Source organism: Pagrus pagrus (genome assembly GCF_965226575.1).
Source record: "Pagrus pagrus genome assembly, chromosome: 19".
NCBI classification, from domain to species: domain Eukaryota; kingdom Metazoa; phylum Chordata; class Actinopteri; order Spariformes; family Sparidae; genus Pagrus; species Pagrus pagrus.
Genome location: NC_140203.1, coordinates 11,832,143 through 11,856,120, shown reverse-complemented (window position 1 = coordinate 11,856,120; position 23,978 = coordinate 11,832,143). Strand labels below are relative to the sequence as shown.

At 39.9% G+C, this 23,978-nt stretch overlaps 2 protein-coding genes and 1 long non-coding RNA gene across 3 annotated transcripts; 1 reads left to right on the top strand and 2 right to left on the bottom strand.

The window, feature by feature from the left end:
• Positions 1-574: 574 nt before the first annotated feature.
• Positions 575-9,851, bottom strand: fbxw5 (F-box and WD repeat domain containing 5). The gene is made up of 10 exons (XM_084384002.1): positions 9,755-9,851; positions 7,366-7,561; positions 7,079-7,236; positions 6,289-6,472; positions 5,820-5,968; positions 5,267-5,593; positions 4,986-5,169; positions 4,736-4,883; positions 3,785-3,997; positions 575-1,848 (listed from the first exon to the last, which is right to left on the bottom strand). Exons 2-10 carry the CDS (start codon positions 7,550-7,552, stop codon positions 1,563-1,565), a joined length of 1,836 nt encoding a protein of 611 aa, XP_084240128.1. The 5' UTR covers positions 7,553-7,561; positions 9,755-9,851; the 3' UTR covers positions 575-1,562.
• An 894-nt stretch (positions 9,852-10,745) lies between these two features.
• Positions 10,746-11,693, top strand: LOC311275012. The gene is made up of 3 exons (XR_014624809.1): positions 10,746-10,916; positions 11,255-11,344; positions 11,424-11,693. It is a non-coding gene; the product is annotated as an uncharacterized lncRNA (long non-coding RNA).
• A 1,771-nt stretch (positions 11,694-13,464) lies between these two features.
• prdm12a (PR domain containing 12a) lies at positions 13,465-18,003 on the bottom strand. The gene is made up of 5 exons (XM_084383480.1): positions 17,761-18,003; positions 16,192-16,382; positions 15,949-16,104; positions 15,384-15,498; positions 13,465-14,421 (listed from the first exon to the last, which is right to left on the bottom strand). Exons 1-5 carry the CDS (start codon positions 17,975-17,977, stop codon positions 13,988-13,990), a joined length of 1,113 nt encoding a protein of 370 aa, XP_084239606.1. The 5' UTR covers positions 17,978-18,003; the 3' UTR covers positions 13,465-13,987.
• Positions 18,004-23,978: the final 5,975 nt, after the last annotated feature.

Sequence of the window (23,978 nt, the reverse complement as noted above, 5' to 3'; positions counted from 1 at the left end):
CAATGTTTGTGTGTTTCTCCCTTTAGAGCCTGATGTGACGTGAGCTTTTTTTTGGATGATGTTGTCACTTTCAAGACATGTGAATGAAGTAATCAACTGTTATTTGTTATTGAACATTAGAGCAAAGGCAATAATTTCTAATTAAAGTCAATGCTTACGCTCTTAAATGGTATTTATTTCAAGTTTCTATCCGCTCCAGAGGCTGAGAAATAAAAGATTTCAGTGAACGTTGACAATTCTGCCACCCTCAAGTTTTAGGAGGTATTATCCAACAATGCTTTAGGTCATATGTTAGATCAGAACATGCCCTATGTATCCTCAAGTATATAAATATGTCATGTAACATTGCTTGCTCTACAGTTTGTCTAATGTGCACACAATCTGATCAGAAATAAAACATCTCAGGGCAAATTTTGGAGGGCGATGCGGTGGTGATTCTGTTTTGACAGGCAGGATCAGCTATATGATGATATACTGTAGTTGTCTATAATCCATATTTTAGGATTTTAGACTTCAAGTGGGGACGTTTGGCTTAAGACTAAACAAACCTGTCGCGTGTAATGACGGAGGGAAGACAATTATATTTTTTTTTATTTAAAAAAGACTCCAGGGGACACACATTTCTGACATTCATCCTGATGTCAGAAAGTCTTTGACAAAGTTAAAGGGTGCAGCTTAGTGCTACAAACAAATAAAGGTGTTTAAATACATTTCTACATAATATAGGCCCAAATAACAATTAGCTACATAAACAACATATTTTTGATCACAGTCATGCTTCACGCTAACTGTTCCTCAACAACTCTTCTAGATTAAATTACTCAATAATGCTACGTCGGACAGAATAGTGATCGATCATTTCTGGGGCACAAAAACAATGAGACGGGATGAAATTAAAAACCAAGGCAGACTGTTGTCAATGCAGCTTAATGCCGTCTTCCCTATTGGTTTTATAATCCTCTGACAAAAGGGTTTATGAGGTGTTTATAGTCAAGACATCAAGTGGATATAACCATGAATAAGAAAAGACTTTTTCTGAATTAATTCTCATTACAGCACTTTGCCTCTGATGAGCAGAACATGACAGCTGTGATCAGCTCTGCAGCACATTTACACACATTTACACCTCAGGTCCAGGAGTCCTGTGTCTGACCTGTTCAGACATTTACAGATAAAGACGGACAAAAAACATTGTGGAACATGTCTGGACGTCTGTCTTGTGCATTTAGGTGTCAGCTCTTCACTCTAATATCTTTCTGTGATAACATTTCATATCACTCCGGTCAACAGCACCAGGGTTAGTCCGTGGTGATTTCTGTCCTCTGCTGGTGCAACGGCGCTCTCTTGTGTGTAAACCCTGAGTCACATCAAGTCCCGTCTCCTGTTAGCTGAAGACACCGAGCACTGCTATGAGTCACAACACCGTGAGCTCGAACAAAACCACTTACTGTGACCACACTGTAAATATACATGGAGTGCATATATATATTCACACCACAGAGGAAAAAGATCAAAATTTCCTCTCCCCACTCCCTCCCACTTCAAGTGTTTCCCAACCTGACTCATGGTTTTCCGTTGACACTGCTGGCAGATGTCAAGTTCTTGTTGCGGCTCAGCCAGGACGACAGGAGGCCGCGGGGCCTCGTTGGCCTAGTGGGGGCATGCGACAGGCGGACCATGCGCGGTGAGCGCCACACCTTAATGGTAGAGTCATCACTGGCGGACAGCAGCAGCTCCTGGTCAGCCGGGCTGAACGCCACAGAGTTCACCACGTCATCATGCGCCAGACGTGCAAGGCAGATGTTGTAGTGACGGTCCCAGATGTAGCCGTGTTTGTCCTCAGCTCCACTACAGGTAGAACAGCGGAGAGATAAGTTCAGGTATTTTTAAGTTCCCATCACAAGTTCTTCATATGGCTTGTTTTGTCTGACCAACACACCCAAACCCAAAGATGAAAATTGTAAATGTAAATTTTTACCGATTCATTTTCCCGCCTTCCAATCAATTCATTGATTAATCTACTCTTTGTTTCAGCTGTGGATGTAACCTGCTTTGAATTTACGAAAAAGAACTATCTGATTTCTTAATATGAGCTAAACAGTGTGCAACAGATCACTTTTTATATTTAAATATTAAAGGATAGGGTCACATTTTTTCCAAGTCTTTCTTAGAACAAGGCTCACATGTCCATATGTGCATTCAAAGAGCTACTGGTCACTGTGATCATTCCTCCTGTCCATACTTACCCTGAAGATCCTTTCTAATGTGACTTAATGTAAGTGATTGCGGACGATCCACCCTCCTCAATCTGTGTTCATTTGTTGTGACAAAGTCACACTGGTAAAAATGAACAATTAGCTTTAACTGATCTTTATATAAAATGTACATATGAACATATGTATATGTGAATACTGTTTGAAGAAATACACTTTCAAAAGCTCTCAATGGACCTGTGCTCCCTCGTCCGCTGATCTCTATTTTCAGTGTCCCTGAAGACTTTTTCCCTCCCGAGGAGAGCAGTGTTATTGTCTTTGTCTCTCTTGTAGCCTGCAGGTGTATCTTATTTCACTGGAAGGATAAAAAGCCTCCATCGCGCTACTAAGAGACAGCATTAGGGGTTGCTCCAATAATTTAAACAAAACTTGGGACCCTTTTCTCTCCTTTGTTAATTCTACCCCTTCTTTGGAAGACTGGCATGATTTATTTAGTCAATTTACAGAGGAAATAAAATCTTCTCTATATGCAGGACTTGATGTGCGCAGCCTTATATACACAACATTGACGGTTTTGTTGTGTTTGGTCTTGTTTGTTTGCATTTGTGTTTTTTTGTTTTGTTAGTTTGACACGTTGAGCTTTTAGATACACGTTTGTTGTGTACTGATAAAGATACTTAAATAATATATATATAGTTTTAAGAGAGACTTATCCTTTAATGCAAGAACAATTAAGAATGAAAGCTAAACAGTGTGACTGCAAAGCTACACGTAAGCGTGTTATTTTGAATGATGAGTGTTTTTTTCTAGATTCAGACAAAAACATCGGCATCAGAATGAAGTGCAAGATAAATAATTCAAAAAGACTTCTTTCTTCATTCTTCAACACTTCGCCCCATTTATATACAACTTATCCTGAATGGACAGTAAACTGGCAAATATGTTTCCCTTTAAACTATTACGTTTGCAGTCTTGCAACAGTAATGACTGTTTCCCAGATGGTTGTCATCACAAAAGTTACAGATCCTCTAAATTCCTACTTAATAAATTAACCCTATTATGCTGTCATGTCAGTGATTTTCCAACAGCTTCAAGTTATTTTTGGTTTTTCACTGTTTTTATTGTGACTAAACAGCTTTGCAAATCCCCCAAGATTATCAAACACCGTCAATACCGTCCACAAGACAAACATATTGTGGTGGGTGAGTAAACTAGTGAATCTTTGTGTAAGCGGAAACTCAAACATCAAAGAAATGACTTCCGTAGTGTATCAGCCAGTCAAAAATGAAACCTCAAAGTTGATATTCGCCTTGTAATGTAGATGCTTTCACTCATACACTCGGTGACAAAGAGTAAAGGAAGTCTGCAAGCTGCAGGAGTTTCAGTCATTTACACAAGCTACAGGTTTGAGTCATTCAAAAACGACACGACCGCAAATCTTCTGCCGCTGCAGTAGCACTTCCCCTATTCTTACATTGACATCTTCATGAAGAAATCGCAGGCAAATTAACAGTGTGGTGTGTGAAAGCTGCATCTATTCTTGGATAAATAACTAGTCTCCGTTCACCCACCTGGCAACAAAGTCCCTGCTGACGTCGAGGAAGATAAAGAAGCACTCGTCGTTAGGCGTGAAGGCTCGGTGAGCGCGCAGGCTCCTTCTTTCTTCCCTCAAACTCTTCAGGTCGATAACATGCAGGTCTATTTCCTCGGCAATGGGAGGTGGAGACATGGGGTCAGAGATAACACACCCGGCCGGCCAAGCCCGGCTATTCACATACAGGTACCTGATCAATGATAGGAAAGGAGCACATTTAAAGTTGTCACTGCATGCATACTCTTAAAGGGTGATACACTTATTGCATTGGCACACAGACACAGATGTTGTTTTTTGTGTCCAGTCACATATTATAAAGCCTATGTAGTGAAGACTTTGATGGAATTTAATAAAACATAAATACAGTCGTACAGGACTGACAGAGAGCTCTGTCACATTGTGCAGCGATGATCACCTGAAGCCTGATATCAGCTAAAGGTTTTGTCCAAAATTTGATTAAATTTCCTCCAGGCATTCCTTACATATGGCGTTCAAGAGATTGGATGGACAGATGTGTGTCCAAGTGGACATTTGTGCCAAATTTGAAGACATTCCCTCCAGGTGTAAATAAATAATGCACTAATATGAGAATGGGATGGACAGACCAAAACCATAACACTTCTGGCCATGGCTATCACCGGCCAGGTGGCATAAAAATTATGTTACTAATGTCAATGGTTAACTGTTGCGTCTACGATGTTATTAAAGAGTGGTATTAACAGTTTCAAATGGCTCTTATAATGGGACAATTATAACTGAAAAATGGTTAACCTCAAATTAAGTTGTGAGTTGAGTGTTTTCGTACTTTTAGACAAGTCGACTAAGTTTAAACGTCCATTTAAAGGTCAGGGAAACTAGGAGCAGTATGTATGAGGCCAGGCAGATTATTTGCTACATTAAAACATACTGAATCTACACATTTACTTACCTGTGGTCTGGAGAAAGGCCCATACCGATGATATGTCCATGGATATCAATGACATGGTCCAGGGAATCAAAAAACTCATCTGAACTCCGCTCTTCCCCCAATACGGGACCACAAGTGGTCATCTGGTCCGGCTTGATCCGTTTAATACCTGGAAAAGGACAAAGAGTACCACATGAGAGGTCTGACAGCTTTGTGTGTAAATTTTCGAATCTTTCTTGGATACATCAGCATGCGTTGGAAGTTTTCTTACCTATCTGATGAGGGGAGTATGTAAGGCTTCCCGTGGTGAAGAGTAAGTACGTTTTGTCCTCTCCCTCACCGGGCTCAGTAGGCTCAATTAAACTGGAGTCAGGGGCCTTCGTGTGGGCTCTGCCCATCACCTTAGCCACGTGGGTCTCAATCGCCAGCTCCCTGGACCCGACCTTTTTACGACTCTAACAGGACGGAAGAAAAGCACAAAAGGAGGCAAAATAAAGACCAATTTTATTTTGAAAAATTGATAAAAATGCCTGAGTTTTCAACCTCGCTGACCTCTATAACGTGCTCCAGGCCTGAGATGGTGGGCTGAGGAAGGCGGCCAGTGGGGAGACCGGGACACCTTGCTTCCTTCTGCTGCTCCTCTTCCTCCTCTTCCTCCTCACTGCCGGAGGTTCCCAGGTCAAAGAGGAGAGGCTGGTGGTTCTGCTGCTGCTGCCCTTTCTGCCTCCGAGCCTGAGACTGAGCCTCGTAGTCCAGCAGCAAGTCCGGGGTGTCGTGACGCCGGCAGTGGGCCACCATCACCGTGCGGATGGTGCTGGCGTTGATGTTCTGGATCTTGAAAAGGCGCTTGACTACGTTGACGTTCTCTGATTCAACATCCTGTCGGAGAAAAGGAAAGGATGAAGAGGGGAGACATTGTGGAGGATATGTATAATTTCTGTCTTTTTCTTTCACTCTATCAAGACAATTGTAAGGCCTCAACGAAGAAAAAATATTTCAAAGATGTTGCAGATGTTGACACAATACAAGCTACAAAGATTCTTCCCACGGGTCCTCCATCTACATTTAGAAAAGAAACAGCTTGACTGCCAGGCTCTCATCTCACCTGGAAGGCTTTATTGAGCCACAGAACAGAGCAAGACGTCATGTTGCCGATCCAGTGCAGGTTCCCGGAGATCAGGTGCGTCTCATTCAGCCAGCAGCCAAACACATCGTACGGCTTGTTCCTCACACGCGACAACAGCGTGTAATTTTCTGTAGTGTGAGAAGACACATTAATGATTAATGAAGAAATAAGACACACGCACACGCTTGGTTGGGCATTTTGATGAGAAAATCTCAAACCACAGATTTAAAATTTATACAAAACAGAACATGCAGCCTCCAAAATGATCCGACAGTCGAATCAACAGCTTCCAAAACAGGTTCAACAAAAATGGAACATTATAATTATTATAAAGGATTTACTGAATTCAGGCTGAACGTAATGAGTGTAAAAAGGCTGAGACTATGTCACTTTGAGCACATAGACAATTTAATTTATTTCCTCGGTGAGTGCGACTCATGGTTCCTACCTAAACTGATCACAGCAATTTCCCCCGACGAGGAGTGGTGTGGGCCCAAGTAGACACCTGACACGAGCAGCAGGGTGTCGTCAGCGTTGAACTGGGAGAACTGGGTGTAGCCCCAGTTAAACTGCCGCATGCTGGAGCTGTGCACCAGCGAGATATTACCATCGTGCCGCTCCGTGTCCCATAGCTGCACACAAGAAGAGAGAAGACAGGTTTTTAGAAAGGAGGGTTTCCATTTGTCTCATCAAGTTCTACTGTCAGTATCAATAAAGGTGAAGACATATTTGTCTTATTTATGCCAAATTATTGATTGAGTTTAAACTCTTTCACCCATTTTGTGTTTTATTATGTAGTGTTTATTTGTGTAGGGACAGATATGTAGCACAAACCGATGCCACACAGAACAGAATTTATAGCCTTAGTGAGAACAAATACACAAGATACAATACAATACACAAACTCAACAATAAATATTCACATTAAGAACTCACAGTCAAAACCAAAGCAGGCTCTAACATTTAAAACCAAAAATATTATTGATTTTCTTAATTTCTTAATCAATTCTTTAAACACACGTGGCTGCAGTATGGGCGGCACTTTAATGAAAGCACATGTTGGTTCACCTTCTGAAGCTTGCTTTGGGCCTGAGCTATACTTCAGAGCTGGACTACCAGTAAACCAAAGAAAAGAAACTGTTTGATACGTAATGAAACACAATTGATTGTCACTCTGGCAAAAAGTAAGAAAATAAGATCCAGGAATAAAGAAGCCTCAATAATCTTTTCATCCTGACCTTAACAGTGCAGTCTTTGGAGCAGGATGAGAACCGATGACCCTTGTGAGAAAAAGCCAAGTGGAGGACTTGGTCACTGTGCTCTCTCAGCGTCTGAACCTCCACACAGGGGATACAGTCAAACAGACGTCTGAACTCCCTGTACCACGACACAGCCGCTGCACACAGGTAAAACAAGAGTTACTTTAAAGCTGCAAAGATGTTACCGGTGTATTTTTTTGGAAGTGAATAACTGTAACGGGATACTCAAATGTCTTCTGTTGAACATACATATTTTAAATAATTACCTGGGTGTCGGGGTACAGATCGCGGTATGCGGTAGTAGCTGTAGAACAGCTCCCTCCAGAGGAACTCATCTCTGGAGACAGCCAGCCACTGTCTGCAGGTCAGACCGGCTCTCAGCACTGCATCATGAGGCAGACGCAGGAAGATTTCCAACACCAGGCTATCTGGCAGGACTGGGACACACTCCATCCTAACATCCTGTGTACCACACATACACACATCATACACCCACATACAGTTTCCCGTGTTTGTTTCCCTTAAGTGTCCTTACAGTTGGTAAAATCCTCTGACTCCATCTGGTCCTGTTACAGCTTGTTAAGAGACTTTTATGGCTGCAGCATTCAACCAAACAGAACATTTTCCATAATGTGCGACATTTAATACACATTACACCAAAAACTTGACCTGATATTTTGATATCTTTCAAATCTTTGGGATCTCCACTAAAATATAAAATAACTTCCTATGGATTTCAACAAAACTTGGCTGAACGGCATGGCTTTGTCGTAACCCATCAGTAACTAATCAGCTGATGTGCAGCCATTTAGTTCAAGAGCAAGACATTTCACCACTGCATGAAAGACACTACTGTCTGTATGATTATTTACATTATCAATGAATCTGTTATTTGTTTTCCCATATCTAAAGATATTTACTCGACTAGTACACAAGACACAGAAAGCAGAAAATCCCCAAAGGTGCTAAGCTGGAACAGATTTTGTATTGTTGCTTGACAAAATTACTTCAGCGCTTAATTGACGATCAAAATAGTTGAGTTAATAATCTGCCAGTCGACTCATCGATTAACTGTTTCAGCTCGAGTAAAAAAAAATTTAAAAAAACAGAGGTGGATACCGACTGCAAGACCTGAACTCAAATCTGATCTGAGTCGTTTAATATTCGACTTTGACACCTTGACAAGGTATTCAACTTGATTTTGCAAAATGTAGCTTGAAATAAATTCAATACAATTAAAACTGATGAACGTTTTTACATTTTTAACTATTAAATTGATTTGCTCTGGGTGTTTTATCTATCCCGGATGTTTAAATTGGCACTGGACTACTGAACTACTTTTAGAGTAGAAATAGATGCCACGCCATCAAGGCTTACTTGCCCTTGTTTTGTAATGTTTATACTGAAGCCGTAAGTGTATTGACATGAAACTTGACACTGAGTTTTAAACTGAGCAAATTCCTTGGTCGAGTATTTTAAGCAACAGATGATGATCTCTAAATGCCAGATTTAAGAAGTTACAGAACATACCAGCGCTGCAGGGAGAGATTATTGTCATTATTTGTTTTATCCACTATTCAATAAATCGATTTAGCTTTTCACAAACTGTCGGTGATGTCTTCAAATGTCTTGTTCTGTCAGTCATACGTGACAATGGACCGCAGCAGTATCCTCACATGTGAGCAGTGTTTGGCATTTTTGTTGCTTGAAATAGTAAATTAAGAATCAAAATAGTTGGCAAAGAAAGAAAGAAAGAAAACAGAGTCTGGCTGAGAGTTGGCACAATATTTTCGAAGACTATACCCTGAAATCAATCATTTTATTTTGACCTGTGTGCAGCCATAAATAACCTGAAGCTCCACCTTTACTGGGACTAATTTGAGCCTGACAGCTGAGAGCTGATACACCAATGAACAGACAGCACTGAGCTGTTTTCAGCTGAACAGGTCCACTGCTGTCAGAGAGGCTCATTAAACCTATCATCATTATATCTGACATGTCAGTGCGTTTTGACGTCCAAAAATGAATGGCGTCCTCCTCACAGGTGTCAAAGAAAAGGCAGTTGCGAAATAGGCATTAATGATATATGTAAAAGCCATAGGCGCTGCTGGATCAGAGCCATGTTAGCGTGGCATTTCCTCAGTTACAAGCGAACACAATCCTCCACCACACATGAGCTTAACTTTGTCGAAATCAATCAGCTCCTTTATCTAACTCTTCAGCAAATGCATGCAGTCTTGGCACAACCAGCCCGTCGTGTGAAGATGACCTAACATGGACATTTTTGTCGCTGTGCGGAAAACTCACATCAAGTCACTGTGTTTACACTGAAAGCAGACCGCGTAGCTCTCATACTGACACACGAAATGTTAACTGGAAAAACATCTCGTTACTAACGGATGTTTGGTTGTCAAATGTATTTAACAGCCGAGTTTACAGATACGCTAGCTAAATATATCTATCAAGCTAACGTTAAGCTAGCTAACTTGTTAACAAGCCAGCTAGCTTGTTAGCTGACATTTGTTTTCAACTTTAAGTTACATCTGACGACGTTTATTTCTGACAGAAGCGGTTACTTTTACGCGCACATTGTTTCCTTGCATGTGCTTATCAGCTTCGCTCAGTACAAACATGTTGACATAAACTGGGACCCACCTGCTGAATCAAAGTATGTTGGAGAGAAAATCAAGCGGCTAGCTAGCGTTAACAGCTAGCCACCGAAAAATGACAACAATCCTCCAGCAGCGGTGAATCAACCAGACTCGACCAACAGATAACAGCGTCATCGCTCCGGCGAGGCCGACTCAATCGATCAAGGACGTACAGATTGTGTTTAAGATAAGTTTTCCTTTTAAATGATTAATAAATTATCTATAGGTAATAGAAACAAATCCTTCATCATCATTTTTTTAACTTGTCATTTTATTATTACATTTTTCTTTTCTTTTCTATTAATAATGATGGAGGTTGTTCTATGTTATTATTATACTTATTATTATTATTATTATACTTATTATTATTATTATTATTGTTATTATTAGATATTTTTATGTCCAAACATTGTCAAAGTTTTATCATATTTCATTGTTGCACCTCCGTTAGAGACTAAAAAAGTCAAAACAATGAGATAAACAATTAAATTATGAGATAAATGTCATAAGTATGGGTTAAAAAATTTGAAATTCTGCGAATCATAAGTCATAATTATGAGATACAATCATTTATGTCAACATTTTGACTTTTTATCTCAAAATAATGACTTTTAATCTCATGATTTACCATAGGAATATTTTTGTTTTCATCTTTTTCTTTCTTTAACTTGCGAAAATGGGCTTCCACAGGTGTGAAATAGATTGACTGTGGGTTTATGTTGAGAGGGTAAAGATTACATGTTCATAAAAATAATACAATCCTTTTGTTACTTTATTTCTCCATTTAAACATTTCCTTGCCTAAAATATATCATTACATCTATATATATATATATATATATATAAAATTCTTATCCAGTCATCCATTTTTCTTATCCATTTGCAGTCCATTTTCTTATCCATTTCCCATAAAGGCAACGAATTAGGCTCATGAAATGCGCACATGACAGTGACGTTATGCTTCCTGTATCAGTGTGGTGTCTCTCAGGTCGGTGACATTACAGTGAGCATCTCTCAGTGGAGTACTAGAGGCTCTGTTACTGAGAAACGCTGTGTCACTGGCTTGTAGTCTCACATCAGTACACTGACCACATCAGAAGAGATTTGGGCTTTGAGGTGAACTCTGGAAGAAAACAAGTGGAAGTATGCTGTGACTTCTATTCTCTGGTAAGTATTTCATCTTTATGAGACACATTTATAACCAGGTTTTAAACAGAGAACTTCGTAGCAAACAAGCTGAATGAATAGATACTAATCACATGTTTTTCCACATGGAAAGCCTTATTCTCTTGACTGTGTTGAGGTACAAACTTGAATAAAGTAAAAACTTGAGACATTAAAGGTCACCGTACAGTAGGAATGTGTGTAGAACAGAGTGTGTTAAACCTGATAGGGGTGGGGTCAGGTTACCTGGCACAACATTATCTCAGAAGTAAAAACAGGAGGCTGATACTACGAACAGATAAAAGAAGAAGTCCTGTCTGTTTCACGCTGTCTTCCTTCAGCTCTGGGCCATGCTGCTGAGTGGATAACTTCCTGCTGTGGCTCCTCAAAGAAGAACAGGACAGCAGCAGGATGACTGTACCAGAGTAAAGGTGAAGCTCGGTGCCATTGTGAAATAATCATGCATGTTCTCAGGGTTAAACCTTCTTGTTTCCTTCCTTCTCTCTGCAGGGCTGAATGTGTGGACAGTCTCTTGTGATGGAAAAAGAACCTGTCCAACTAAATCCTAAGTGGACAGAAGAGATGTTCACATTTCCCCATCACTTTATTTATCCTTAAAGTTTCTGTAGTCGCTCTGTTCTTGTTTTAATGATGACTTGTCCGAAAACTCCTGGTTGGAGTTGGATAATGTCTGACAGCTTACAGGTTGCAGCAGCACTTACAATCTACTGTCTGTAGCAAATTATATGAAATTTAAAATTAAATGGATGTTAAGATCTTGTCACTGTGTGTTTCATTCAAGTGTCATTGCACCGTTTGTCCAGGAGAGGCTCACTTTTCTCTGATGGGACTCTCTTTCCCTGAGTGTGTGGCGTCATCATGTGGAAGAAAAAACAACTGCAGGAGACAGTTATTGTTGGAATGAAGGAAACAGAAGGCTGGTTTATTGATCACTAAGATTAAACAATATTGAATGAAAAGATATTTTAAAATGAGAGTACACATTATAGATGTAGAGTATATATATATATAGTATAGATGCTTGTATGTGCATTAAACTGATTGGAACATAATATAGGCAACACTTCATTTTACAGGTCTGCAAATTTCACTGTAAGTAGTCCAACTTTTGATCATTTTCTCTTAAGTTAGCCACCATAAATTGCTTATTACTGACAATTACAACTTTATAATTAAGAATCAAGTTTCTTAGTGAATGGGTCAGAGGAAGAGAGAGAGCCTGTGGATGAAAGTTAGACAGAAACTAGAAGTCCGCCTGCTTAACTTCCATTGCATGTTTCCTGGAGATGTACTAAATAAACGAGCAGTTATTCATTAAATGCTTATTAGAAAGTGGCAAAATAGTATTTGTAAATAATGTCGGGGTTACCTTCAATACATTTTGAGGTAATCACTGTGGTAAGTTTGAGGTGATTTCAAAGAAATTGTCCACACACACCCGCAAACACTCGCAACACATAACAACACTGACGCTTTGAATCCTCCAAGTGATAAAACACACACAGTTTTTCTAAAAAGCACCGGAAGAGAAAAGATTAAATTAGATTATTATCATTAGATTTGTATTACCAAGTGAGATACCAAGTCTTTATTTTGAGAAAGTTTCTTGTTATTTTTGGATACTAAATCATTGTTTTTAGATAAGTAAGTCATTATTGTCAGAAAGCTTTTCATTATTATGAGATACTTACTCATTATCAGAATCAGAAAGATTTAATTATTAAATAAGATCATTAGTTTGAGTTACTAAATCATTATTTCGAGATAATAAATCAGTATTTTGAGATACTATTTCATTATTTCAAGATACTATAACAGTATCTCAAAATGATGACTTAATATTTCAAAATACTGTTATAGTATCTTGAAATAATTAAATAATATCTATATATTAAATCATCATTTTAAATTACTAAGTCATCATTTTGAGATACTATGTCATTATTTTGAGACACTAAATCAGTATTTTGAGATATTAAATCATCATTTTGAGACACTAAATCATTATTTGGAGATACTAAGTCATCATTTTGAGAAAGTTTCTTGTTATTTTTGGATACTAAATCATTGTTTTTGAATAAATAAGTCATTATTTTCAGGAAGGTTTGATTATTTCGAGAAACTCATTATCAGTATCAGAAATACTTTACTGATCTCCGAGGGGGGAATTATATAACTATTTTGAGATACGATATCATTATTTTGAGATACTAAGTTATTATTTTAAGACACTAGTTCATTATTTTTAGTTACTTACTCATTATCAGAAACAAAAATACTTTATTGATACCAATGGGGGAAATTAGATAATCATTTTGAGATACAGAGTCATCATATTGGCATACTAAATCATTATTGTGAGAACGTTTCTCATTGTAATGGCCTACAGGATCTCTTTTAGGCCTACCACAATTGCCAGAAATGGGTTTCCATATAAAACAAGACACAACAGAAAAAGACTGTACACGCTCAGAGTTTAAAGTGTGTCAGCGGGGAGAAAAGCAGCATTTCTACAATAATTACCATCATATTTAATATCATATCATATTTATTTAGAATAGAAGAAAGCACAAATGTATTTACATTCACATGTACAGTAGCATACAATACAATTTTACAATTACACAACAGTATAGTATACAGTCTGTGCAAGGTTAAAGTGACAGTTTCAGTTTACAGTGTGGGAGGATGAAACAATGTACACTGGTGGCCACGTCCCTTATCTCTGCTTACTGTATACAAATCTCTGATTTCCACCTGAGCTGGTGAGGATGTGATGCAGAATAAAGGTGGTGTCTCTCACATCTGCGGTGATATATTTGACACGGGGAGGCGTTAAAAACAAATAATGTGTAAAATCTGGAGTTGATTTTCCAAAATACAATCATTAAAACATCTTTCTGCTGGACTTCTGCTCACACGACAACCGATACGAATAAGGCAACACATTGAAATGTCTGTGAGATGCTTCACTTTGTGTCTGTCTCCTTTTTATACAGCTGAAATCTAAAGTGCAACGTTGTTCTGCGGACCGTCCCTCCGTCCGTCCGTCATCATAGCACCATGGTGGGGATGTGGTGCACCAGGGGCATCTGGTGCTGGTGCGGCATGGCCGTCATCTGTGGGGGAGGAGGGGACACCTGAGACTGCACGTCGGCGGCGTGCGCCACCGGTTTGTGCCGCGCGCTCTTCTGGTGCGCCCTGAGGCCCGCGAGCTGCGAGTACGCGCTCTGGCACACGTGACACTTGTAGGGCCGCTCGCCGGTGTGCAGCCGCACGTGGTTCCGGAGCGTGGACGACTGGCTGAAGCGGCGGTTGCAGAAGCGGCAGACGAAGGGCTTGTCCAGCGTGTGGATGCGCATGTGGGAGCGCAGGTTGCTGCGGGAGTTGAAGCCGCGGTGGCAGATGACGCAGCGCATCCGACCCGCTGTGATGGAGGCGGAGGGGGGGGAGCAGGCGGAAGGGCCGTCGCAGGGGTGGGGGTCATCTGGGAGAGGAGACAAAGAGGAGGGGGGAAGAGTTTAAAGGCTGCACAGCTGAAGTTCGTCTGTTAAAGGGGCACTATGTAGTTTTGGAGAAGAAATTCAAACTTAAAAATATTGATGAGGTAATAATACAAACTCAGAAATATTAATGTTCTCAGAGGAAAATAAGGTCCCAGAACACTGTTTGAAGCTAGAAAGGTGGCAGGGTCCGCCACAGATAAACAAAGTAAAACAGTATGAAACTGTGTTGTCCTTTAAAGGGGCAATCTGAATTTTTGGAGAAATTCTCCAAATAGGCCTACGTAATGCTCCTTTAAAGAACAACACAAACAAACTGTGTTCATGACTGAATAAACAAAAATGAACGCGACAGCTCGAGTGAATTATGAGTATGGTACTTGAGTTAATGAACAGTATAAATATTATCTTTATAATTATAATTATAATGTGTATTGTTCCCCTGCAACAACATTTTTAAAGTGTATACTATTTTTTTGTTTTTGTTGAAAGAGTCATTTTATGTCTGTTAAAATTGTATTTGAGAGCATTTATATTGTTGGTGTCGCTAAAATTTAAAGTTGTACTATGTAGTTTTGGGAAAGAAAGAGAAAGATTTTTTTTTTATGCCGAAACAAACTAAATAAACAAACTATTTCCGCTTTCACAACTGAATAAACAATCTGACATTAAAGGACAACACAATTTCATACTGTTTTACTTTGTTTATATGTGGCGGACCCTGCCACCTTTCTAGCTTCAAACATGATTTTCCTCTGAGAACAGCTTTTTTATTCAGTTACGGAAAGTTTGTATTATCACCTCATTAATGTAAATATCAAAATTCTGGGTTTGAATTTCTTCATGGTGCCCCTTTAATCTAAAGCTCCAATCACAATGAAATAAACTGTAAAACAGATATAATGAGACAATTAAAACAGGCGGATATTGATCTGTAAAAACTCACCAGTCCTGCTTTTCTTCTGCTGTTCATCGTCTGTTCCGGGAACTCCAGGGATTCCCAGGAATGTGTTGTGAGTGTTTCCGTACCAGACGAGAAGCTCCTGGTCTGGTGGGATCGTCTGAGAGAGGAAGAAAAAGCAGGGGCAAAGGTCATCAAGCTGATCAATATGTTGATTTCAGTTTCTTGCAGCCTGACTATCAACTTTTAGAGATATCCCATGTTCAGTTTTCATTGTGTCCAGCAGGTGGCGCTTTTCCAAAGAACATTAAGCCTACACAGCTGGTGCTCGTCAATAAAGGCCCAGAGCATGCAGGATCATTTGTGAAGGCATTTTGCTACTTGATTATTACTATTTAGTTTATTTTATGTGTTTTGTTTGCAGTTTTGGCACAAAAGCAGCAGATCAAGCACTTGTTGAATGAAGTACAGTCAGGATAAAAGTGTTTTTTATTAGATAAAGGTTTTATTTAAGAAAGAAACTAGTGAATCTGGTGAAACCCAACTAAACTTTTATTGTAAGTTTAATTTCTTGAGGAAACTGTGTTTATTCCTCTGAGCTTCTCCTCACCTCCACCGCCTTGTAGAAGATGCTGCTGCCGATCTGCACCACCTCCAGGTTTTGCTCCTGCTCGTTCCGGGCGCACTTGATGTAAGTCATCCAGCTGCGCTGGTCCTCCTGGCTGGCGTCGATGAAGTAACGCACCGTGCCGTCTTCATTAAACACCTGGAAAAGCGAGAACAACATCAGTATTGCGACAAGAAAGTTTTAAAAATCTCTGACTCTTCGGGCTCTGTATAAATAAAGACTCACCTCCCACATGAGGTTGTTGTTCTTGAGCAGGTCCACATGCTCAGGGGACAGGACCCTCCCGGTGAAAGGGCCCATCTCGGTTCCAGCTTTGATCCACGTCTTGGAGAAGATGCCCAGACCTTCTCCAGGGATGGAGCTCTGGGCGATGATCACCTCGGTGGGCAGCACCAGGCTGGACAGCTTCTGCACCTCTGCGCAAATAAAAGAAGGAATGTGAGCATTAAACATGGAAATAGAATAAAATAAATTAAATGAAAAAATGAGAAAACACAAGGCCTGTGCAGATAGAAATAGAGACAAAAGGATGTCTGGAAAAGTGATCCAGATAAAGCCGAAATGTCGTGGACAGGATTGCTGGAAGAGTCCTGAAAGCAGCAAATGGCCTGGATCTTATTTTAGTCACGAAATATTAAGCTACACCTGATCCTCCGTTTAATTCGATTATCTGGATGAATTGAAAGTTTTTGTTGTGCAGAGAAAACCCCCACGGAAAGCATTTTCATCCGCATCAAAAAGAGAGAAAAAAAAAAAAAAGAAGAAAAAGAAAAAAATCGTGCGCTTCTTTAATGTCAAAATCAAAGATTTTTTTCTTTTTTAATTCGAGGCTGTGAAAAAAGGCCGGCCGAATAGGGGTTAAATGGTCCTCTATTGCTCAGGGTCCAGCAATTTGTCATGCTTCAGATGTGATATTCATTAAAGTTTACTGGAAAAGAAACGGCTAATTCCAAATTCATTATCCTTTTAAGAACTTTGTAGCAATAAATTTGCGCTGAATGCGACGAGGACTTGTTTAAAAGACTCAGGAATTTCTGCAACAAAAAAATGGAAAGGCGATTAGATGGTTGACATGCAATGAATAGCATTAGATTTAGCCTTCACGGTGCATTATGCGAGGAACAGCAAATCTTTTAAGGAGAGAGAAAGAGAAAAGCTCCGGAGCCCCATAGCTGCCAAGAGAGGAAAAGAGACTGTCCGGAGATTGATGAATGCGGGATAAAAACCCGGGACATCTCAAAGAAAGGAAACCTTTCTCTCCTCGAGGTTTAAGTGGAAACTTTCCCAGGTCAAGCACAAAGTTAACCAAATGAATTTAATGCCCTGCGTCTTTCAATCAGCGGCAGTTACACGCCTAACAAGCCTCCAAACGCGAGGTCTCACAGCCCTGGAAAGGGTTAACGCGTTAAATGGCTCGAAATAAAAGCTGCAGAATGAGGGAAAATGCAGAAAATAGCAACGAGGGAAGCATAATGGAGAAAGTTGTTGTAGTTTTTGCGCACGTTTGGTGTTATTGCGTGGGAAAGAATGCGCAAATGTAGCTGTCAGTGTTGAGGGGGAAGAAAAGGAGAATTTCAGAGATAAACACTTGTAGGATCTTAAAGAAGCGCATCCTAAATGTAAAAATCTAAACTTTAATCAAATCCTGATTTTGTTTTGCTTTGTTTTTGTTTCCATTAAGCCACTTTTACGCATAAAAATCACTAGAATGAAGTGGACAAACACGCACAACAGCAGCCACGATTAATTCAGATAAAACAGTCAAGTCAGTAAAAGGCAGCATGTCAGCCATACCTCCGGCGAAGGACTGCGCCAGCACCTCGGCGGTGAAGGCGGTCTTGGGGCTGCCGCTCTGCCGCTCCTCGGCCAGGTGTTCTCCCAGCACGTTCCTCCACCTGCCGTACAAGAAGCTGTGCAGGATGTCCGAGGTGATCACGTCCGACAGCGAGCGGCTCGGACACTTAAATCCAGACTTGAGAGACAACGCGTCGGCGGGTAGCACGGAGCCCATGTTGGCAACACAAAAAAAAAGAGGAAAAAAACCTCGAGATGCACGCAAGAAGAAGAAGAAGAAGAAGAAGAAGAAGAAGACACCAAGAGAAGAGCTGCTCCTCGCTCCGTCCTTCTGTGCGTAAAGCTGCCCTGCCTGGCTGTGAGGGTCTCTTTATATAAGTGGCTGCTGTGACCCCTGTCTAATTACTTATTAATGACACACCCCTCACCGCGTGGACCTGCCTGCTGCACCGCAACCAGCCAGCACAGCCATTAAACGCACACACACACACACACACACACACACAGAAGAAGAAGGGGAAGAAGAGTGGCCAAAACTTTATTGAAGCAATTATCATGACATTAAATTTTCATGCAAAGCTGCACACACACGCTGGTTGGCTCTGATGACAACACGTTTAGTTTTGTGTTTTCTTTTAATGCGTAAAGATGAAAAGTTCCGCAAACGTTGAAAGTTTATCGTGCGTAAAAATGCGAAATAATTAACACGCCGCACTCTTAATTAAAAACAAATCAACAAGCTGCCCAAAACAACAACAACAACAACATGACACTCCCGTGAGGTAAACTGTCCATCTAAGTGGGTCACGAGTCTGGGAGTTGCTCGTGGATTTTTTTCTCATGCATTTCGTATTCATGCGCTGGTAATATTAATTTCTCTGTGTGTATGTGTGCGCTTTTTTTTTTTTAGCGCGGGAATAACAAGAATGGAAACAAGCTCGACGTGGCTTTTGTTCGCATGCAACAAAAAAAAAGAAGAAGAAGGAGAAAAAAAAAAAAAAAGAAATGCAAAGCTGCTTTGACGTGGTTCACTTTTTCAAGCCCTTGTTGAGGTAAGCGGTTTAATATTCATGGATGTTCGGAGCCCCCCTCGGTATTGTGACGACGTTTAGATGAGTATATACGAGCCCCCTTTTCTTCTGTGCTTTTTCCTCTCTTGCCTATTTTTCGGGCTTGATGGACTGGGGGCTAAATGGGCAGTTTTCCTTCTTTTTCCAGCAGAGAGGACATCTTTATTCCATCCCCGGCTCACAGGTTTCCTATTCAGCTCCCCTCCAAGTAATGTCAGGGCCCTGAAAAGTGCTGCAAATCAATCTTTCATGGTGTTTTGAGGGCAATTTGACATCCATGCACTCCTCTTTTCACTCCAACAACTACAAGGGGATTGTCCTGGTGGAGGAAAAAAAAAATGGGCAAGTTGTCCTCTCTCTCTCTTTCTCTCTCTCTCTGTGGACGAATATGGCAATGTAATGGGAAAAGAAGATATGGCAACTAAATACAATAGCGGGAGTTTTTTCATGAGCTGCGCAGATAGTGAAAAGGCAAGGTGAGTGACAGGGCACGAAAAAAGATTACTGTGAAACAGCTGCTTTTTATGAGCGGGCCCCTCCTACGTTTGTCTCCTTTTCCCAGATGAAATTTCTCTGCTCTTTCAATGGGATTCTTTCTCATCTAGATTGATTTACATTTATAGCATTCATCGCACAAATCCGAGGTAAATGGCGGGGACAGGGGGGTGGGGCCGCTTCTTTATTAAAGAGGAATTAAATGAATTGAATTGGGGTAACGCATGGATTTGATTTGCTTATTTATGCATTAACCTATGGCATTATGTGGAGCTGGTAAAGCCGCGGGCATGTCAGCAATGGCAAATCATCCTGCTTAGCCGCGCCATTGTAAAACAATTTGAGCCATTATTCTGTCCATTTAAAGCTTATCAATTTAATGTGGATGATTGACAATTATTGCACAAAGAGTGCGGTAATTGTTTTATTTCAAAGAGCCGGTGGGAAACCTATCAAAGAAAAGCGTTTGTTTGTGCGTAAATAGAGGAGTTCACGCTCATCAGGAGAGAAGGAGGAGGAGAAGGAGAAGGAGCGAGGGGAAAACGGGCTCGATCGTGTTGAAATAAAAACATGTGAACATTTCAGCTTTAACGACAGAATAAGTGGAAGTAAAAGAGAAGTTGTAAAAATACACCAGAACATTGGATTCAGTGTCAAAAGTTGCATTTTTTTTGTGCGTAAAAGTTAAAAATGATCCAACAAAAAAATCGCAATTCTCGTTAAAAGTCAGACTTTCAGGCCTGCTGCAGGAAGAAAACAAACAAAAAAACACTCACAGACACTATCTCTCTCTCTCTCTCTCTCTCTCTCACACACACACACACACACACACACACACACACACACACACACACACACACACACACACTCTCTCTCTCTCTCTCTCTCTCTCTCTCACACGCACACACACACACACACACACACACACACACACACACACTCTCTCTCTCTCTCTCTCACACACACTCTGGGAGAGTCTCCGGGGATCCTCCACAGGGTCATTAAAATCAGATTAAGGTAGCAGCCACAGTGAGCAGGAGACTGAAGATCGGCTCATCTGTTGCAAAGGTGAGAGAGGTGCTCTCCCTCCTCACCCCCCCGTGAAAGAGCTTTTATTTTCTCCCCCCCTCCCCCCCTCCCCTCTCTGTCTCTCTTGTTGGACAGGACAGGGGGAGTCAGGACACCTGCTTGACATGTAAGAGCTGTGTGTGTGTGTGTGCGTGCGTGCGTTTGTGTGTGTGTGAAGCAAAACAGTTATGATATATTAGATTATTAGATTATTAGATTAAATAATAAACTCAAACAGTTTCCTCTTTATGCGCTGGATTCATTTATGTCGTCCTCCTCTTCACGAGGGATGGAAAGTAACTAAGTACATTTACTCAAGTACTTTGCTTGAGCACAATTTACTCGAGCAAATTCATTTTAGTTAATTTCTTCTTCTCCACCACGTTGGAGGCAAATATACTACTTTTCACTACATTTATGCAACCGCTGTAGTTACTTTGCCAAATGTAAAAAAAGTCCATTTACTCAAGTACTGGACCACAGTACATTTTTAAGGTACTTGTACTTCATTTGAGCATTTCCATTTTCTGCGAGGCCACTTTATATTTCAAGGGAAATCCTGCACTTTTTACTCTACTACATTTGTTTGATTACTTTAGTTACTAGTTACTTTGCAGATCTGCTGCATCAGAGCCAAAGCAAGAGCAGGTTTTAAACTAATTTATTAATAAATGTATCCTTTATTATTTGATCTGCAATTGGATTCAATAATTATCATCCAGTTGGATTCTTGATAATGGGTTATTTGCGGTTTTACGGTTTAAAATGTTACTTTTCTTTAATTTATCTGTTTTTATACGGAGGATCAACTTGTCCCATTAAAAGTGTTCTCATATTGTGTTGAAGATGGAGTCACTGATTCTGTGTTTGATTCTTCTTTATTGTTTCTTCTGTAGTCAAGGAGTCAGTGTTTATAAATGTTTACAGAATAGCATCATGACGGGAGCTAATAAAGCATTCGGATGATTAACTGTTACAGAATGCAAATGTTCAGAAAGTGTCCCATTTTAACAATACTCACCCTACTCTGAGTAAACTGTATTTTAATGCTAAGACAAATGTTATTTTACTTGTTTTACTCGTACTTGTAACCACGGATGGGACGATAAAAGATTTTATCGCAGATTGTGATAAGAAAAACACTCATAATAAGTTGATCGCGGTGAATTTTCATTGTGACTCGAGATAATCGAGAACATCCTCACATGATCGATTTGAAGAAGCTGCCCAGCTCACTGACGTACAGTCTCATGTTGGTTTCCTGATTTGTTCAGCCTGTCACCGTGGCTGAAGACTTGCACATTGTATCTTCACAAAAACTAAAGAATGACAGGAAAAAGGGATGATTTGTGCCTGACGACTTATTATTACTTGACTGTTTTTCACTAAAAAGAGGCGTGTGCTCATCTGTGATGCAATAAAAATATCTGGTTCCTAACAAAATGTCAGGTTTAAGTGATTCCAGTATGTTTTTAGTACAATTTTGAGAGTTTTAAGATTATTATGATGATTATCAGGATAGTATCGTGAATTGTTTTTATGTTGGACAGGATGATCAAAGTATTTTTACAGTGCAGTATTGCTACTTTTACTAAAACATAAGTACGTCTCTTTAATTTACAATTAAAAGAGATCAATAAGGCTCAATGAGAAGAAAAGAGGAGTGATGCAATAAATGGGCTCCTAGTGGGATCTTTTAATTAAATAAAAGTCGAAAAATCACCGTGCAAAATCCATTACAAGTAAACAACCTGCATTTAAAATGTACCTCAAGTTAAACAACGTAAGTATGATCAGATACATTTTTTACCCCATCATGTTTTGTAATTGTTTTCCTGTTTCTGGTGACCTTAAGTATGAATCATTTTTTAATGTTGGTCATGGTGAAGCTCATTTTATCTGCTACCTACCGCTGGTCTAATCGATAACAATGCATCATATTTTATAAGATGATTATATGTTTTAATAGAAACAGATTTAATGTGGAGTAAAAGTATAAAACAGGCAAAAATGCAACAACTCAAGAGAATTGTGAGTACAGTACTTGAGTAAATTAACAGCATGAATATTAATAATACAAAATAACAAAAAGCAAATGTGTATTATTCTCCGTCAACAACTTTTTGAGTCTTGATTTTTTAAATTGATTTGATTAATTTGATTGCATTTTTTTGTTGGTGTCGCTAAAATTTAAAGGTGCACTATGTAGTTTTAGTGAAGAAATTTTAATCAGTAGAGAAAGATCTTCATTGACTGAATTTTTTTTATGTCTAAACAAACTAAATAAACAAACTCTCTTTGTTTTCATGATTGAATAAATTGAATAAACAAACTGACCTTAAAGGACAACACAGTTTCATACTGTTTACTGTGTTTATATTTGGCGGACCCTGCCACCTTTCTAGCATCAGACAGTGTTCTGGGGACTTTATTTTCCTCTGAGAACAGTTTGTTTATTCACTTATGGAAAAAATGCATATTTCTGAGTTTGAATTATTCCCTCATTTACATTGTAAATATTAAAATTGAGAGTTTGAATTGCTAGAGTTCCCCCCTTTTTTGCATAAAATCACAAATATCTCTCAAACACCAACCCTTAATATTTTGTCCTTTTCCCCTGTGCATGAAATAAATTACACAAACACTGAGCATACTGTATCTCGCTCTGAGTAACAGTTTATAAGGATGAGGGTTCAAAAGTTGCACCATAAAATAACCCCTGAAGAAGAAAACGTGTCCAAGAACAGCCTTTATTGATAATAATCCTGCCTCTCAACCTCAGTCTGCGAGTGATCCGGGAACAACTAAATTATTACACGGCCACAAAAGACCACCAGGTCAGAAGTGTCCTCGGGGACAGCGCGTTAAAAAAAGGAAGAGGATCAAAATCAAGGGCTGGATTTGGAAACAGCTGCACCGCATCAATGCAGGGGCCGGTATGGGGCCGAGCAGGGTCCACTGTGGCAGGAGTCCCCCCTGCTGAGTGCAAAGATGTGCAGTGACAAAGCTGGACAGGCTCTGGAGGGGGTGGAGAGGAGCAGCTCACCGGGCAGGAGCCTCAGGGGTGACGTGCTGCTGCTGGTGGAGGTGGTGGTGGAGGATAGTTAACATGTGCAAAGAGGGAAATGTTATGTGGATTGTTTGGGGAACAATAAGACGAGGCAGCAGCGAGACAAACTGTGATGAAACACAGTGAGCTGAGAAACAAAATCTGTGGCAGCTTAAACACAAAACATCGTCTGTTTGGGCAAAGTGAAGAAAGAGTCAACATTATCTTTTGATTTTGGAAATCATCACACCTGAAACCAGTGATGAAATGTAACTAAGTACATTTACTCAAGTACAGTTTTGAGGTACTTGTACTTTACTTGACTTTATCTTCATTTTCTGCTACTTTATACTTCCACTACACTACATTTAGGAGGCATATTATTTTATAGCATACATTTTTAACTGCATATATATGATAACTTTGGTTATCATGCTGCATCACAGAAAAAATAGCACATTTAAAATGATTTTATCAGTTATCAGATTATTCTAATTATCAGTTTCAACAAGCCTTAATGGACTGAAAAGGGTTTT